This window comes from Rhipicephalus microplus, chromosome 5, assembly GCF_043290135.1.
Source record: "Rhipicephalus microplus isolate Deutch F79 chromosome 5, USDA_Rmic, whole genome shotgun sequence".
Lineage (NCBI taxonomy): Eukaryota > Metazoa > Arthropoda > Arachnida > Ixodida > Ixodidae > Rhipicephalus > Rhipicephalus microplus.
The window spans coordinates 21,042,614-21,059,384 of NC_134704.1; the positions used below are offsets into that span (position 1 = coordinate 21,042,614).

General features: G+C 42.9%; 2 protein-coding genes across 3 annotated transcripts in view; both read right to left on the bottom strand.

Moving 5' to 3' along the window:
• Positions 1–328: 328 nt before the first annotated feature.
• On the bottom strand, positions 329–11,987 carry LOC119174908 (traB domain-containing protein). The gene is made up of 9 exons (XM_037426037.2): positions 11,848–11,987; positions 8,070–8,417; positions 7,041–7,261; positions 6,470–6,610; positions 5,274–5,384; positions 4,525–4,664; positions 2,901–3,073; positions 1,793–1,898; positions 329–1,186 (listed from the first exon to the last, which is right to left on the bottom strand). Exons 1-9 carry the CDS (start codon positions 11,870–11,872, stop codon positions 1,036–1,038), a joined length of 1,416 nt encoding a protein of 471 aa, XP_037281934.2. The 5' UTR covers positions 11,873–11,987; the 3' UTR covers positions 329–1,035.
• Positions 11,988–13,724: 1,737 nt separating this feature from the next.
• The window catches only part of LOC119174906 (thioredoxin reductase 1, cytoplasmic), a 29,153-nt gene continuing 26,106 nt past the window's right edge, over positions 13,725–16,771 (bottom strand). For both annotated transcript variants that reach the window (XM_037426034.2, XM_075894947.1), the window contains 3 exons: positions 15,574–15,669; positions 14,451–14,585; positions 13,725–14,231 (listed from right to left, as the gene is read on the bottom strand). In XM_037426034.2, the coding sequence (XP_037281931.2) occupies positions 14,169–14,231; positions 14,451–14,585; positions 15,574–15,669 (294 nt within the window). In that variant the 3' untranslated portion in view covers positions 13,725–14,168. The remainder of the gene's footprint in view (positions 14,232–14,450; positions 14,586–15,573; positions 15,670–16,771) is intronic.

The window sequence follows — 16,771 nt, forward strand, 5'->3', positions numbered from 1 at the left end:
ATTATGACAAGGTTATCCTCTCTTTCAATTACAAAGAACATGTACAGCCTCTTTGAAAGCTGAGTCTCTGGGCTGTTCAAAACGTTGAGCTGTCCACAGAAATGCATTTTGCCACAGCTCCATCACACAGCAGTAACTGTCACCTCTAATCTCACCTACTGTCAATTGTACAAGCATTACTTGTGACACCCAGTGGCTCTGGAAAGCTAAGCTACAACAACACAATGTAAATTTGTGACAGAGAAGCCACGTTAGCGTTGTCAGAATGATGCACTACAAAGTTCCTGGACAAGTGTTTCTCTAAAGTGAAAGAAAAGACGCCACCAAATAATAAATACAATACACTTTAATCTTTACGACGGGCCACTTGTGCTGTAGAAGGCACAACGCAAGCTCATACATACATGCAAATGCATAAAAGTACTGCAAGTCAAAACAAGAAAGTGCGAGGAAGAGGCGGAGTGTAGACCTGTGGCTGCCTATGACTGCTTTGAAACACTTAACAGCAACAGGCTGTGCAAAAAAAGGTAAACGAAGCTAATAAAGCAAGTTTTATCTAAAGGGAAAATGCAAGAAAATTATGCTACAACTGACACATTTCTCATTTATCCTAAAGACCCACCAACGGACAGCGATTCTCGACGGAAACAAGATCACTATAGCGACATATCACAAGCATTTTCCATTTGAATGACTTAACAAAGCACCAACATGGCCGAAAGTGCTGCTTTGTAACGGGGCAGGCGGTCTGCAAATTTGGTGATGCACATGAACGATTGTGAGCACGTATGGATCCCCAAGAAATAATCTAGTAGTGGTAGCTTCCTCACTTTCGTCTTGATCAGCGAAAAAACCCAGAGGTCTCTGACAACAACTCTCCGCTTCGACCCCATCGTCAATGGCTGATGGTACACAAAATCAAGACGGTGCACCATTCTTGCACGCCTTTTTTTTTCTTCAAAGCAGATAAGAATCTGCATTCGATAGTTACCATCATAATTTTTTTTCCTTTGCATTTAAAGTGACCTTACATATCTATTGATGGTATAACGCAGCAACCCATTCGATGGGTTTTTGGGTGATGGAGGGAGGCAGTGCTTTCCAGCATCCCCACACGACCAGCGACAGTAGGGAGGCCTTGATGCTGAGCTTTAGCACCTTGGACGGTAGTGAGGGCTCCGGTATTCTGGAATAAATTGAGAAGTGAAATGGAAACGTTGATGGCAATGTATGTACATACAAACATGCGTGAACCTCTTTGAAAGTGTGTTTTAGATCACACTTTATTCCTAGAAGGTTCTGCGAAACCACAACAATGTCAGCACGAGTGCCAACCGCCGTTACTGCTGGCTTTGTTAAAGACCTCTTATGACAGAGTGGGTAAGCTTACTGTCATTGAAATACAAGAAAATCTGAGGACGAAAATGCTGCATTGCATCTGAAGCATAGTTCTCAGACACTATTGTTCTCGAGATTAGAAAATCCACAAATAAAGAAAAATGACCTCACCATGTATATCTGTGCAAGCACACTTTATGTAGTAACGTGATGAAATGAACAAAACAAAACAACTGCTTTCACCTGTTTGTTTGTAATATTTATTGACTGAGTGAGTAACTGACAACTAATAAAGTTTAACATTTGAAAGCAATGCAGGAGCTACAAAAGAGAGGTTACAGTTCTGATTACCTGGGTTTTTGAATGCATGTTTAGTACATTGCAATCAGACTATCCATAGTCAAATCATGTTGAAATAACAATATTGTCACATCAAAACATGAGCAAGGCTTACCTCATGATGGGAGGAATGTCGACGTCGGACACCTTGTCCCAGTTCTCCACTATGCCAGGAACATGGCCGATGCCCACGACACCAACCACAACTACCGGCTGCTCACCTGCGCATCCAAGTAGCAAACAGTTTATTTAACAGAGCCAAAGAGCGGCTGTGCTACTTAAACTCAATCTTTTGAATTCCACAATGTAGCCGACTGCCTTATCATACCTATTCTATCTCAATTAAAAGCTATATTTTTACATAATTTAAGAAAGAAATGTAGCACCCTCGTGTATTGCATGCACACTATGACAAATGAAAGAATGGTAAATGTTGTTCGAGAATGAACCACCCTTTTGCAGATGACCTTTCATGTGACAATGTTGACGGCAGGCAGCAAAAAATAAGTCAGGCAAACAAAACACAATGGCATGTTGTCACAAAGTGTGGCCTAAGTAACGCTATGGTGCGAAAGATCGGCACTATTGATAGGAAAGCTGAACTTTGGCGTAGCACCTGCTACATGAAAATGCATAAACGGTGGCCACTGACAGCTGCACAAGTAAGACTTAACGCCGACAATTCCTTTAAGTTATCATCTTTCCAGAGTGGGGGGCATAGAGTCACCGTAACCATTCTGCACACTTTCAATAATAATACTGATATAATGAAGTTTTCTGCTGCAAGTGTAACTTCATAATATTGAGTCCTCATTATTTTGAAATCCGACTGATTGTTCTCAGACAGTTTTGTCGTTTCAAACTATAGAACACTTCATGGTGCTTAATATCTCTAAAATGCACATTTAGTTAGAGAATTATGTATGGACAACCACACATGAAATTGAACTACATGGGGCTCTTCGATGTGCACTTGCCGCATGATACACAATTGTTCTTGCATTACAGTCACACAGCCAGGGATAGAACCTGTGAAACTGCCAGAAGCATTTTCTTATGCTCACTCGTTTCTTATCTTACTGCTGTTGTCTGCTTCTCCATAACACCACTGATATGAAGACCCGTGGCGTTTCAAGAAAAACAGTTTTTATGTCGAAAGCCAGGCCAACAAATTACAGCAAAAGAACCATGCACTTAGGCATCTTAAGAAACACTCAACTCACCGCTGGGGTTGTTCATGCAACGCATGGGGCTAGCAGCGAGTCGTAGAGAGTACGCTAGGAAAATGTCCCGCTCTTTCACGAACACTTTGCTCAGGGCAGGGAATTCGCCCGTCATCTCGGCGAGCATTTCCTCCAGCAAGTCTTGCTTCTTGCAGCGCTCAACCTCCTCTTTGCTGCAATGAGCCAAAAATATGTTCACAACATTATGGGTGAGCCTTTCAATGTTTCCTGCACGAAAACTCAGAAAAAGCAGCCAGAAGATCGTCACGTGTGGCTGTGAAATGGCGGTACGATCCACCAGTTTCACATAAGATGCAGTTTTATGACCGTATCATTGATCACATGCAATCAACGAGTAGTGTACCTGTTCGAAATATTCTGACTGCTTTTTCACAGCAAACTGATAGGTAACCAATTGTGGAGGTAAATTTGTAGGCTGTCAAAACACAGAACAGCTCGAAGCACTAGCTCACTGGATAGTGAGGTTCAGGTCAGAAACCACAGGCTCGTGATTAGAAGTTCAAGCGTAAAGTTTGCCATGCCTAGAATGCAAAGCACTGAAGATGCCAGAGTAGGCATTGCAAGGAAATTATTCGCTGGACCTAAACATGTCCATCTTAGACAGCACAATAAAAAGAGGGGTGTGATGTGAGGCTTTGATGCTTTCAATGTAAAAAAAAATCACACACATCTACCCGTAAAGGGAACTCAAAGTTGTATGCGAAGGAGCCATGGGTCGACTTAAAGTTCTGTAAAGAGGTGCTGTTTATTCATCACCACAGACGTTTATGGTTGAGTTTTGTAAATTACAGTTGAAGCCTTTTATAAGAGGCATGCTCCGGTCAGCAGTTCTTGTCTTTTATTACATGAGATGTCTCTTATAAACAGGGTACCTTGTATGCATTTTCTTACAACCTGTATTTTACTGGTGTCTCTTATATCACTGTCTCTTATAAAGGTATTTGACTGTATCAACCTCAAGCTACAACGTCTGTTGATCCGTTGACCCTACAAACCACAAGGGTTGGCTTGCTGGCACTGATGCCTCGCTTCAGCTTCACGCCTCTGGGTCTTAGCGGTGCAGCCGTGCTGCAATTGCTTTGCAAGCCCTCGCCTCCACCACACTCATGCTAATGTCTTCATTTATACTACTACATTGTGTGTGCGAGAAAGAGAGGAGGAAGCACTTGCATTATACAGAGCAGCACAGTGCCGCTAGTGATATCGTCTGTTGATCCGTTGACCCTACAAACCACAAGGGTTGGCTTGCTGGCACTGATGCCTCGCTTCAGCTTCACGCCTCTGGGTCTTAGCGGTGCAGCCGTGCTGCATTTGCTTTGCAAGCCCTCGCCTCCACCACACTCATGCTAATGTCTTCATTCATACTACTACATTGTGTGTGCGAGAAAGAGAGGAGGAAGCACTTGCATTATACAGAGCAGCACAGTGCCGCTAGTGATATCCACTCATACCACAGCACATGCTAGAGTGAAGCGAAGCAAGTGATCTACTGCAGAGCCATCTAGTGGGCCATCTAAGTACTAAGTGTGGCTATGGCAGGACAGAGGACAGGCCTTGTTCAAAAGCTGCTTCACATCTAAAAGAAGCAGAGCAGTTTGCTTACCTGATTGGCTCTTTGGCTGTGATCATGTGCCAGGCCAGGCGCAGCTTCTGCCAGATGCTCAGTGCAGCCAATGCTCTCTGAAGTGTAATCTGCAATGGACGATCTCCGAGGTGGATCAGGCAGCCTTTCACTTTCTCTGCCTAATGAGCGCAATGAACGAAAAAAAGTGCAGGAAAAGAGAAGAGTTAGATAAAGAAAAAAAAAACATCAGGTTATGCATACATTGGAACTAAAAGGTTTAACATCCAAAAGCAATTCGCAGACAATAGACACAACATCAGTTTCTTAGTGTGCACCCAACACATAGCACATGAACGTTCTTTTATTCTGCACCCATCTTGATGCAGACACATAGTACGAGAACCTAACCAACAGCTACATGCTTAAAAGCCCCGAAACTGGCTGCCACATTATCACGGTGAGTGATGCTATGCTGTTACAAAGATTACAAGTGATTTCATTTCATTCTCAGTTGCAATTATTACTAAAGTTCAACCAGCACGATCGTGTAAAACTACTGATAGCTGACAGTAGGTTGAACAGCGAGTGATAGTAATAAAACCGGGAACAAAACAGTCAACGCAGCAGCATGAATTTGGCCAGCTGATGCTAGCCAATTCTAGGTAGTAGTGTCTACTCACTATAACGGCTCAGACAGCAGCATTAGTTTGGTGCGCAGGACAATGCTTCATGCACCATGTCAAAGATAAACACTAAAAAAAGCACTGTTGCAAGTGCAAAAAACTCGCCTCTTGCACTGCCCTGCGAAACTCTCCACCGGGTGCCATCCCTAGTTGTCGTGTAAGGTGCGCAGACATGCTGAGCAAGAGAATGTACATGATGCCCTGGACGAGGCCGTTCTGAGAAGAAGAGAGAGCGTTTTAGGCACATACTATTCATGGACAGAAACTGTTGCACATTTGTGTGACATTCAGAACAAGACTGCTACTACTCTTATCCACTGACTATATTAGCTGTACATGTACTTCCAACATTCACTTATTACACACGCAATACTCATTACTTCCTTCGAAGTTTCGAAGTACAGACCGAAGCATACCTTCACTGTCTGATGCAAACAACTTGTTCAGAACTACGCCCTTCACTATATATCACTTTTCCAACTCTGTGCTGTGTGTTGCCTCACCATATGTACTATAGAGAAGAATGTACCCCTAGCAATTTAACTATGGTTAGACATGACACAGAACCTAGCCGTTTGGTCCAATACCTCCCCCCAACCCCCTTCCCCCCCGACTACAAGCAGGAAATCACATACGAAAATCTATGCCTGCCCTGCATTACAAAAACGAACATTACCCTTTTCGTAACTGCTTCATTGGTTCCTTCAGATTAGGAGCTGTATGTGTGCTTTCAGAAAGGAAGTTCTAGGTTGGCATGCCTCTTTTCTAAAATGTATGCCTGAATTTAACATCATCACCATCATCAGCCTGACTACGTCCAGTGCAGGACAAAAGCCTCTCCCATGTTCCGCCAGTTAAACCGATCCTGTGCTTGCTGCTGCCAATTTATACCCGCAAACCTCTTGCTAATCTCATCTGCCCACCTAACCTTCTGTCTCCCCCTAACCCGCTTGCCTTCTCTGGGAATCCAGAGAATACCTGAATTAGTACAAATTAAATTGTGGTGGCCTCGACATGAAAACAGTCATTATAGGAGCCTATGCTGTGAACTTCAAGAGACAATACGAATATACACAAATGATTTTTCCTTTAACTACTTTAATGTTATCGTAAGGTTAGACAGTATATATGAATTCTCCTCTTTAACACTGCTTATTCATGCCGCATCAAGAGATCCGGGCATGGAAGAAAGGTGATAGCATTATCAAAACAAGCTGTGTATCGAAAAACAAAACAACAAACCAGACAAAACTAGGCTGTTTTAGATCAACTGGCTGCTATAAAAGTAGTCAGACACTAACCTGCTTGATTGTCGTCACCATTTTCTCCATGTTCATGCTCTGGGACTCCCTGAGAATAACCTCCTCGTTGAAGGACAGTATATTTAGGCGACTCTTGCAGAGTTCTATCAAAAGAACATCTGGCTGAGTCTCTTGGATTGTCTGGAATAAAAGAGCCCATGCATGAAACAAGGTGACAGTTAATGCTTTGCAACAGACCTTACTGTTAAACGTTGAGCACTATCATTGGTACCTTTCAAAGAGCAGCTGCTATTTTTAACTGCATTTAAGAACTACTCTGAAGACAAGGAATACACTCTACAACTACAATCTGTAGCTAACACGAAGGACCGATGCAAAATTGCTGTTATCTATTGTTTTAAGATTTTACAGTCATTCAATTTATTATTTCTTTCGAGTTCAATTGAACTATGCCTAGAGAAATTCCTCAGATAAGTGACAATTTCAGGTAATCTCAAACAATGTTCTTAGTTTCAGTCAGCCTACAACGCTTTTGATGCAATGCAAAAACCTACATCAAACCATATTCAATTAACCAGCCTGCCTCATTATAGGACTGACATAAACCTACTTTCGCCACATCTTCCTGGCTTTCGAGGCTGAAGTGTGCTGTCCCCACAAGATATACCACGGAGCCTTCTTGCGTCTTCAACACAGTCACGGTTTCAGGGAGCTCAGGGTTTTCCTTGCGAACCCTCTTCACAGCCATTCTGTGCCAGGAGCCACCGTCAAGGTTTCTTAGCTCCAAGCCTTCACCGGCGTCTTCCGATTCAGTCTCGGACTGTACATCTTCTGCACCCAGAACAGTGAAAGGTAAATTCAAGGACTTTCGTATCATTTTATTAGACGACAGTAAAGTGATGAGGGTAGATTTTATTGATGCTGCAATGTCAAGAAAAAAAAATGCTGACTGTTCTTTATCGCTAAAGACATGCAGCCGTCTATACTTGCGGACAACATTTCTTGACAGTGAAAGGGAAAGCTGCGGGGGCCGGGCTATTGCACATGTACACCCTCCGCGAAGCATTCCAGTTCGGCTAGTGTTTCAAATTACGGCCACGCTCGAATAATAACACTGCATACAATCTGCCACGTCTGCATAAAGAGTCATTTGTGAGAAAAATTCGTCACAAGCTCCTTGGGCGAGTCATAAGAAGAGCTGATGGCTCACTTGAAGACGAAGACGCCATTTTGACTGTGCGGTGCACGTAAAACGTGCAAAGTTTTGACGCGTGCGAAAACTCGAAATGGCTCTGCATAAAGTAAAATGCACATGAATATCTTCTTGTTGGGGTGTCATGAATATGAATTCTTCCTGCACCATGGGGGATTGTTGCGCCTTCTTGGTGCAACAACCCCCCATGGTGAAGAGTGCAGCCACACTACTTCACAAGGCTGCTTGCATAATAGCTGTAACACAGTTAAACCACAGTCCAACTTAAGCATTGTTTCTGATATGCATGTCATACACTTAATTAAGAGTTCAAAACAAAGCAGTACAAGGGAGGAAAGATGGAGGCATCTGTGGTCCTTTTGTTGATACATTGGCTTCACGAACATTCCTAGTTTGACATATCGATACCTAGAAAGTTAGTTTTACCCGTCTCTCTTGAGAGAAAGCTGTCATCTTCGGAGTCACGGTCGGCCATTTCCTCGCCGATGTCGCCTTCATCTGCGGTAGAGAAGTGTTCCGGCGACGATACAGTCTTGGACTGGTCTCCCTCGCCATTGGCTGTGAGGAGTGAAAGGCTCTTCTCCGAGTCCGATGCATCCTGACGTTTTGCAGGACTACCGTTCACGGAGCCAAGCACGCCACCTTCTGCACTCGAGTTTCCGCTGCCGTCACCGGTGAGCGAGACGCTTGTAAGAGTCTTCAGGGCGCTTGACGCTGGGCCGTTCGCCTTGGCATCGCCTGTCGCCTTGTCAACAGATGCCGACAGGCTTGCAGCTGAAACATTGCCATCGGGCATCAGAACATGTGATTATCATAATGACTTCATGATTTAAAACCGGTCACCCACTACAAAAGGCACAAAGGTTCCTACGCCTATTCCATTGGCAATGTAGGCTTGTACCACACATTATCACTGCAATACTTCATGTTGCACTGCAAGCATGTATACAGGACGGGCGTGTTTGTAAAGCATGAAAGTTACTTTTGCTGTGTTTCTAAGCAGATGAAGTTATCTTCACTGTATTCACAAGCAGACCTATGGCTGTGTGGCAGAACACCCACTTGCCACGCAAACGACCTGGTTTCGATCCCCACTAGGATGCAGAATTTTTATTAAAGCCACGTAGTGGGAGCATACAAATTTTGAAAGGATTTCATGCTGCAAGTGTTTCAAGTACACCCTAGGGACAGAATATTGCTATCGCATTATACCCTTAAAGGCGAAGCTTAAGGGTCCCCCAATTTTTTCTAGAGAACTATTGTGTCGTGCATTTCATGCACCTTTGATCAGTTTTGGTTTTGATGGGATGAGTCACATGGCGCCACGCGGTGTTGTGAACCAGCGCTACGCACTAATGCGCGCTCTCTGAATAAACAGTCCCCCTCCCGACTCTAGGCCAAGGGTGACGTTCTTCACAGCGCTCTGGCGCTAACGCGCCCATTGTCTCTGTCGGATGGTGCCCCGACGGCGATACAACGAGAAGTAAATGGCGATTCTGCAGTTGCCCATGGACCAACACATGTCAAGGACACAATGTTTGCTTTGGAAAACAGGCATGCAGAAAATGTGGTGTTGTCTAGAAAATGAAAAAAAAATAGAAGACATTTTTGTAGAGTGAATAATATTTTCATTTTACCTACTATATTCCAGAACTGTTCAAGTCTCAAAATAAGTAATGTAGTACTTATTTGAGTGACGAAACTGAGAAAATTATAGGTAAAGTTAAGTATCATTTCTTGGTGCACTAGCAGGCATTGAATTCTGGTTCTGTAGATTTCACAGCACTGCCATTAAAAGTTGTTCCTGAGTATAGTGCTCTATACTGAGCCTGCACTCTTTTATTATCAATAAAGAGTTTGCCCATGTGTCTATAATATTGTTCTTCTGCGCAAGTGATGTGTTCAACACATGTACAGGGGCATCCAGAAGAAGTGCCACATCAGGAAGCAATGAGAAACTGATGAGTGATAAAACGATGCTGTAGCAACATTTCTAGAAGGCAACTTGTCTTTATCAGTGAAATTTCTGGTCTGATGGCTGCTTGTTACTTCAAGTCTAAGTCTTCTCTTACAATTCTCTCTTTTTTGACTATGATTCTAGAAGCTCGCATTCTACTATAAAGTCTAAATTTTGTGAATACAATGCTCACAGCTGTGTTCTAAGCTTGAGTTCTAGGCTGCATAATGTTTAGTGTTAGCCCTGATGACATAAAGCAAGCTACAGACACACACAACAGAAGCTCTAAAGGTCACCGGCATATGATGAAACATGTTGAAGCTGTACCTTCACTAATGCAGTTAGGGCCGAGTGATGTTGCAAAATGTCAACTATTGACCTGTGACATGGCAGCAGATTTCACACCATTTTTGTGACAAAATTCACAAATGCAATTTCTACAAGAGTGGCATGTAATGTAGACCACAGCCAAAATGAGGAACAAAAGAAACTTTTATAGCACCCCAACTATCTGCTGACCAGGACAACTATTTTGAGGAACCATTTCTGCTGGTGCACCCAATTTTAACACTAGCATAAACGGCCCTGAAAAAGTTTGCTTTATTCAGCAGTTCACAGAATACTTTAAGACCTGCTTCACTTGCTCTAAAGTTGCTTCTGCATATTTTACACAACCAATATAGTTAGTAACATGGCAAAATTAAAAATAAAACAACAAGAACAAAGCATGTTCAAAAATGCTACCCAGGCAGGAAATCATGAGCTCAAATGCACCACTCACTTCACTGAAAAAACTATGTACAACTAATGTAAACTCCCAGGCAAGCACACCCCTCAGCTCTTTGGGAGATTTGAAATACGTGTCCCATTCTGCCCTCCAAACATTTTCACTGTTTCTGTCACTGTTTTTATTTGACTGACAAGGACTAATGAAAGCAGTGAATAGGCACACATTCAATAAAACACTTCGTATGAAGCAAGAGTCTGCATTTCGTTCCTAGCAGCTCTTCTACCGCATCTTGAATGTCGATCCATGACCGAGCAAGGGCCCTCCCCTCTTTAGTCAGATTATCCTTAGCCGTAGGGGGGCACTTGCTTGCGATTTTAGGGTAGTAGGTTTACCAAGATATGATGCAACCTGCTGAGATGAAGTCGCGCATATGTTTATCCTTTTGTGTTCTTTCGTGCCCAAAAGCGACATATATTAAGTGAAGCAATGAACATACAGCTTACACCACCTCACAAGCTTGTTAAGCATGATAAATTAAAGTCTTGCTTTAGGACAGCTTAAGGACATATGATAATCTACAGCAGGTTAGGACTTTATATAACGCTTCATTGGGAAGTGATGGACATGATGATGACGAAATGGTTGACAACAGGTAGCATACCAGTTCTTTGTGCAGTCATGCCATCTCCAAGCACCAATATACAATGTTAGGAATGTATAAGCCATGTCACAAGTTTCACTAAGCTGGTTGAAACTAAGCTGCAACAAACGTCTCCAGTTTTTCTTCTAGAACTGACCTGCTATACATTACGGGCGAATTCAATACCATGCTACACTCGTGACGCGAACTTCAGGAGACGAAGCATTTGCTTGTTTCCACGAGCGAAGAATTCCGTCTAGTAATCCAGCAGCCCAGCCGTGCAAAGTTTGCTGCCTCGAAGTTGAAGAGTACAGTTAATGTGACATTTAAAACACCGGGATGACAAAAGGGACACGTCTTCGTTGCGACAAGCGGCGATCAATACATCATTTTTCAAGCCACTTGTGGCGATCAATCAGCCAAGGTTCAGAATACAAAGGCCGCTATTAGCAGTTGCGATCACGCTCTCAGTGTACGCCAGCCTTTTAACGCCAGGAGCATATGGCGATTACTGCGGTGAACTTCATTGAACTCGGGACGAGAATAGAATCACACGTGGCTAGTATTCGCAAGGCGCATCAAAACGCACTGGGTAGCACATTCCGCACTGTCGGCGCCCAAGGCACGCTCGACAACATGCGCATCGTATGGCTGCAATGACGTGTAGCAGAACATAAATGAGATTAGATGCGCACGCTACACTCAAACCAAAAGCTCGCCTCCTAAAAAATATTCCCGGCATACACCGAAACACACCTCTTACAAACTGTAAACCAAACGCGAGTCCCTAGCATGCCCTGTCATTCCCAAGCCTCAAGTGATGTCGAAATGCTAAAGTGACAGCCTAATGATAAAAAAAAATCGTCAGGTTTCTCACCTTCTGCTGCCGACGAGTCACCCATGTTTCTTTGCGTCGAATTATGTGGAATCGGCCGAGAAGCGGTAAGCCGCAGTTGCGTACTCAATAATTTAAAGAAAACATTTTAAAAAGCAACAAAACACAAAAACTGAATAAACTTTTTCAAAATAAAAACGGTATTGATGGCATGAAGCAATGCAACTTGCAACATCCACGATGACACAACCAATACATATTTTGTGCGATTTTTGCAATGCGGTTTCGGTTTTGTTTTTGTCTTGAGTTCAGCGCTCAACGATGCGCAGGTCTTGTATATGGCATTTTAAATATGTAAGCTATGTTAATCTCTGGCGCTTCACTTGACAGGTATCTTTTCTGAGCGGGAACTTGTCTAAATATCCATGTTCGAAGCGGGTACTCCTCTGATGCATGCCGCTGCGCACTGCCATTTTGGACTGCATTTTTTTTTTTTTCCCTTGTGGGCATATTTGTGCAATCTCCAAGCACATCACGCAAAACTGTATTCCCATTTTACATCTCTGTTCTACGCCTCTGTTCTGTATAAATCGGCGAGCAAAATCATATAATTCTACTTCGTGCAGTTACAAGACTAACCTCCCTAGTCCAGTTGAATAAGTGCAGTAGTAATTTACTCTGAAACTACTACACAAGACCTTCAAAACCAATTCAAGACTACATCGAATCAGAGTTCAACAGGAGCTGCAGTTTAGGTGGCATATGAAGAGTGCATCCACTCAAGCAGGAATTAACAGCGATATTTATGCACCCTCATATGAAGTGCAGCTTCAAGAACAATTCCTTGACCTCTGAAACAAAGCAAGCTTCATGTCACTATCTTGTCCCCTTTTCATTAGCATTGTCAAAATTCTGACTTGTTCTTTTCAGCTCCACACGCAATATCTGCCATAGTTTAATAGTGCATTTGGCTCCTCACTTCAATTCAAACACTTTCCCATTCTGTATGCAAATGAAACTATCTATAAGCAGATTGCTTTTCGAATGACAGTATATGCATATTTTGTGCATCACTACCATACTACAATATTGTGCATCACTACCACAATTAATAACCACACTTAATACCACAGTAATGCCCACACTTAATATCCTCATCAAGCTTGAAGAAAACGCAAAAGATTTCTCACAAGGCTGATTGGAGTGCTCCTCACTTGATACGGTTTGGCACTGCTGGAAAATGAAAAGTTTGAGCATACGTGGGAACTTCTCGGTAATATTTAACAAGATGTGAGAATGGGCTTGTAGGTGGCAATAGAAATACTAAAAGACAATGATACCTAGGAAAGTATGGGGAATGTTAATAGAAGTAATGTAAATTAAAAGAAAGACAAGTGGACAAAAAAAAAAATACTTGCACTGAACCTGCAACTTTCAAGTTTGAAAATCGCAGCTTCAGCCCCAGCCGGTGGCAAGTTCTTTTTTGACCCAATTTCTCATGTTCACATTTACAGTACTTTCAACACCATCCGACATGCTTTCTTAGGCATTATTGTTTGTTCTCATATACACGAAAAAGACAAAGGAAGTGACGAGACGATGCACTTACTTCTAACAGAATGTTTAATTAAAGAGAAATGAAACGTGTATGTTGACCAGTGTGTGCAGGCACTAAGAGTCCTGGTTGGGTTGACAAAGCAAAATCATATGTAAGGATAACTAGCTTGCAAGCGAAAACTAGTTCAAGCTTGCAAAGAAGTTGCAAAGAAGGATTGCGAAGAAGTTGCGAAGTTGCTGCCCTGTGCCACTGCGCACGATTTGGTCGGCTATATCCGACACATACATGCATTTCCACCTGGTGGTCCAGTACAGAGAGTTTTGTACACTAGTACTTGAAGTGAACGAATAACACACCCACGTTTATGCTTAAATAAATACTCTTTAATGAAAGGCGCAACAAAGTACAGCATTTAATTAAAAGAAATTTCCACAATGAAATTAGCAACGTCGTGCTTGAGCGAGCAGGAAGAGCCACGTCGACGGCATCGGGCAGGTCGCTCTCAGAAGTAGAGTTTTGCGGCACTGCCGTCATAAGGTCGCACGATTCCGTGGAGCCGACGAGCTCGTTCCTCATTGTGTGCGGAAGGGTTCCATCCCATCGCCAAAGGGGGCCACGCCTGCCTGCCTGCCAGCTGTGCTTGGCCAGTGTCGGCGCATGCAAGCGGCACAGTGAGTTTGGGTGCAAGCAACACGGGGAGTTTAAAACAGCTTGCAGTTAAAATCCTACACGGAGGGTGTTACTATGTGTGCTGTGCCTCAACAGGCAGGCAGGCGGCCACGTGCTTTGGCGACGGGGCTTAACCTCAGCATCCACCCTGCTTGGTGCTGGCCCCGGATCTCTTGCTCACAGTCAGGGTCGTGAAGAGCTGTGAAGAGGGGGGACAAAAAATACATCATAGAGCTTCAGTAAGCAGCTTCAAAAGTGGCTTTATGTGCCACGCACCACTTGCATGGCCTGCAGCATACATCTCTATAAAAGACCATTTCGAAATCACATTGTGCACTGCCTACATGCGTATACACGACAACAACGCTTGTGTGCAGCGAGGCCAAGCCCACAAGAAGGCGCAACGGAATAGTCCTACCTCGGCACACGTTGGGTGAATTCCGATGGTGGCATCCAAGTCTGCTTTTGTGGCGTTCAGCTTCATAGCAGTAGCAAAGCCCTGAGTCACCTCGCCAGCGTTGGGCCCCAGGTAGTGGAAGCCAAGAATGCGATTCTAAAATTGTGGAACAAAAAAAAAAAAATACTGCTACATTCCTCAAGGTAAATGAAGACATGGTTGTTGGCTGCTCTGGATTGTGATGTCAGAAAATCGACACAGACAAAAAAGACTCATTTGTATGTTTACTCATTCGAGGTATTCTATTAATAATGATAAGTAAACGTGCGAGAAGGACTATAACAGGCGAGGATTCAGCAACTTATTGTACAAGACAATGACCCATTAAGGGCTTGAACAACACTTCACGGTTTGCGATTTGCCATGAATGAACAACGGGAATGGATTTTGAAGCCCTAAGGCCTACAAGTAGTAGAAATCTATACCACATTAAAGCTTTTTTCTGCCGCTGTGCAAGACAAAAAAAGAACTGAGCCTGGCTCAATCTTGCTTTGTTTACCTACATCTGAGAATCTGGGTGATCTGAGAAAGTATACATTGAAAACTAATAGCTCATTGAGATTAGCAAATAAGAGTGAGAATGCCAACCATGCATCCTTAGAACATCAGAAAGGTACAAGCATGTTGCATCATGCTAGAGCTTCGTCAGCACTAGCGTTAAAAGATGAATTAATAATGAAATAAAAGTAGCTGAAATTTAGAGAAAGTAATTATCCCTGTTTCTGATTGCAGCTTTAAAGCCCCATTTTATGGCAAGTGATACATCGAATTGCGCCTTCGATCTCATTAGGAAACATCTCGGCAAGAATCGCAAACTTTCACTGACAACTTTAATAAGCAAAATCCTTAACATAGATTTTATTTAGTGTTAATTCACTCCAGTAACGCTGCATGCAACTTGTATAATGTTTTAAGAGACTGATAAGAGAGACAAGTGGGTACAAGAGACACCAGTCTGCCTGAAAGTGGCACTGGCCACTTCCCTATTGAGAACGCTGTATCACGCCGATAGCGAGCATGCTGGGTGCGTGGTAATAAATCCACACGTTGCTCCACGTAGGATACAAATGTACTTCGAACTCACTTTTTCAGGGATGAGGCACACAATCTTCAAGTAACCAACATCCGTTCCACGTTTCGGCAGAGTCCACTCCAGTGGCGTGAAGCTTGTATGGAAAACCTGCAGCAGGGGACAGCAGAAAACAATGTTATTGAGGGTGGAAAACCAACAAAACCACGAAATGAACAGATCTTATAGTATTGATAAGAACAGGGGGGGGGGGGGGGGGCATAAGAATTGATAATTTATCTTTATATCAGCAAAATCTCCAGATTGTAAAGATACCCAGTGAAAAGCATGTAGTGCTAGACATTGTTTAGATTTTAAGTGCTCCAGAGATACACCTACACACAGTTTTTCTGACAGTGTGGCATTACCTTACAGCGTAAACCTGTTCAATCATAACTGACTACGAAGCCTGCATGTGCTAAGTAGGGTCACACAATGAAAATACACACTGTAGTGCAGAGGCGAACCCTTTGACTGGCTTGAGTCATGTGCATTTGTTTATTATGAAAGCTACAATAGCTGCAATGTAACCTGCACGACGAAACAGCTAGTTATCACAAATGTTCCGTTTAAAGAAAATGTAGGAAGTTCTGACAATGATACCTGTCTTTGTATACACTCTAAAAAAAACAGCGAGTAAAAAGGGTGTCTTTTTGTCCCACAACAATAATCGTCATCTATATTGCGTTCCATCCTTGCGCTATCGCCCCACGCCCGGTACATTCCAGTCACGATCGACATGCCCATTATCAGGGTTACATTGCATTCTTGTTAGGAAAGTGGCCAGCGCCGAGTTTTCAAGGAAGCGCACGCAAGACTGATGACGATTATTGTTGTGGGACAAAAAGACACCCTTTTTCCTCGATATTTTTTTAGAGTGTAACGGCAATGTCACCTTGTCAAAACAGCTGCCTATGGTTTGAAGCTTTCATAGTTAAGTCCCTGTTGCTCCTATATCTAATATTTTTACAACCTAATAACACATATTTTGTTTTGAAAATGGATTGCTTAGTGCAAACATCATATATACTAGTACTCCGATTTCACAGAGCCTTAAAAATGGTAACAAGTGGCATTAAATGCGAAACATGTTTGTCACGAGAAAAGAAGGAACATAATGATGCTTTTGCTTATTGTTAATGTAACTGTTTAGTGGTTATCCCAAGCATAGAAAAATTGAAGTTTCTGTTCAATACGTACTGCATTTGTACGA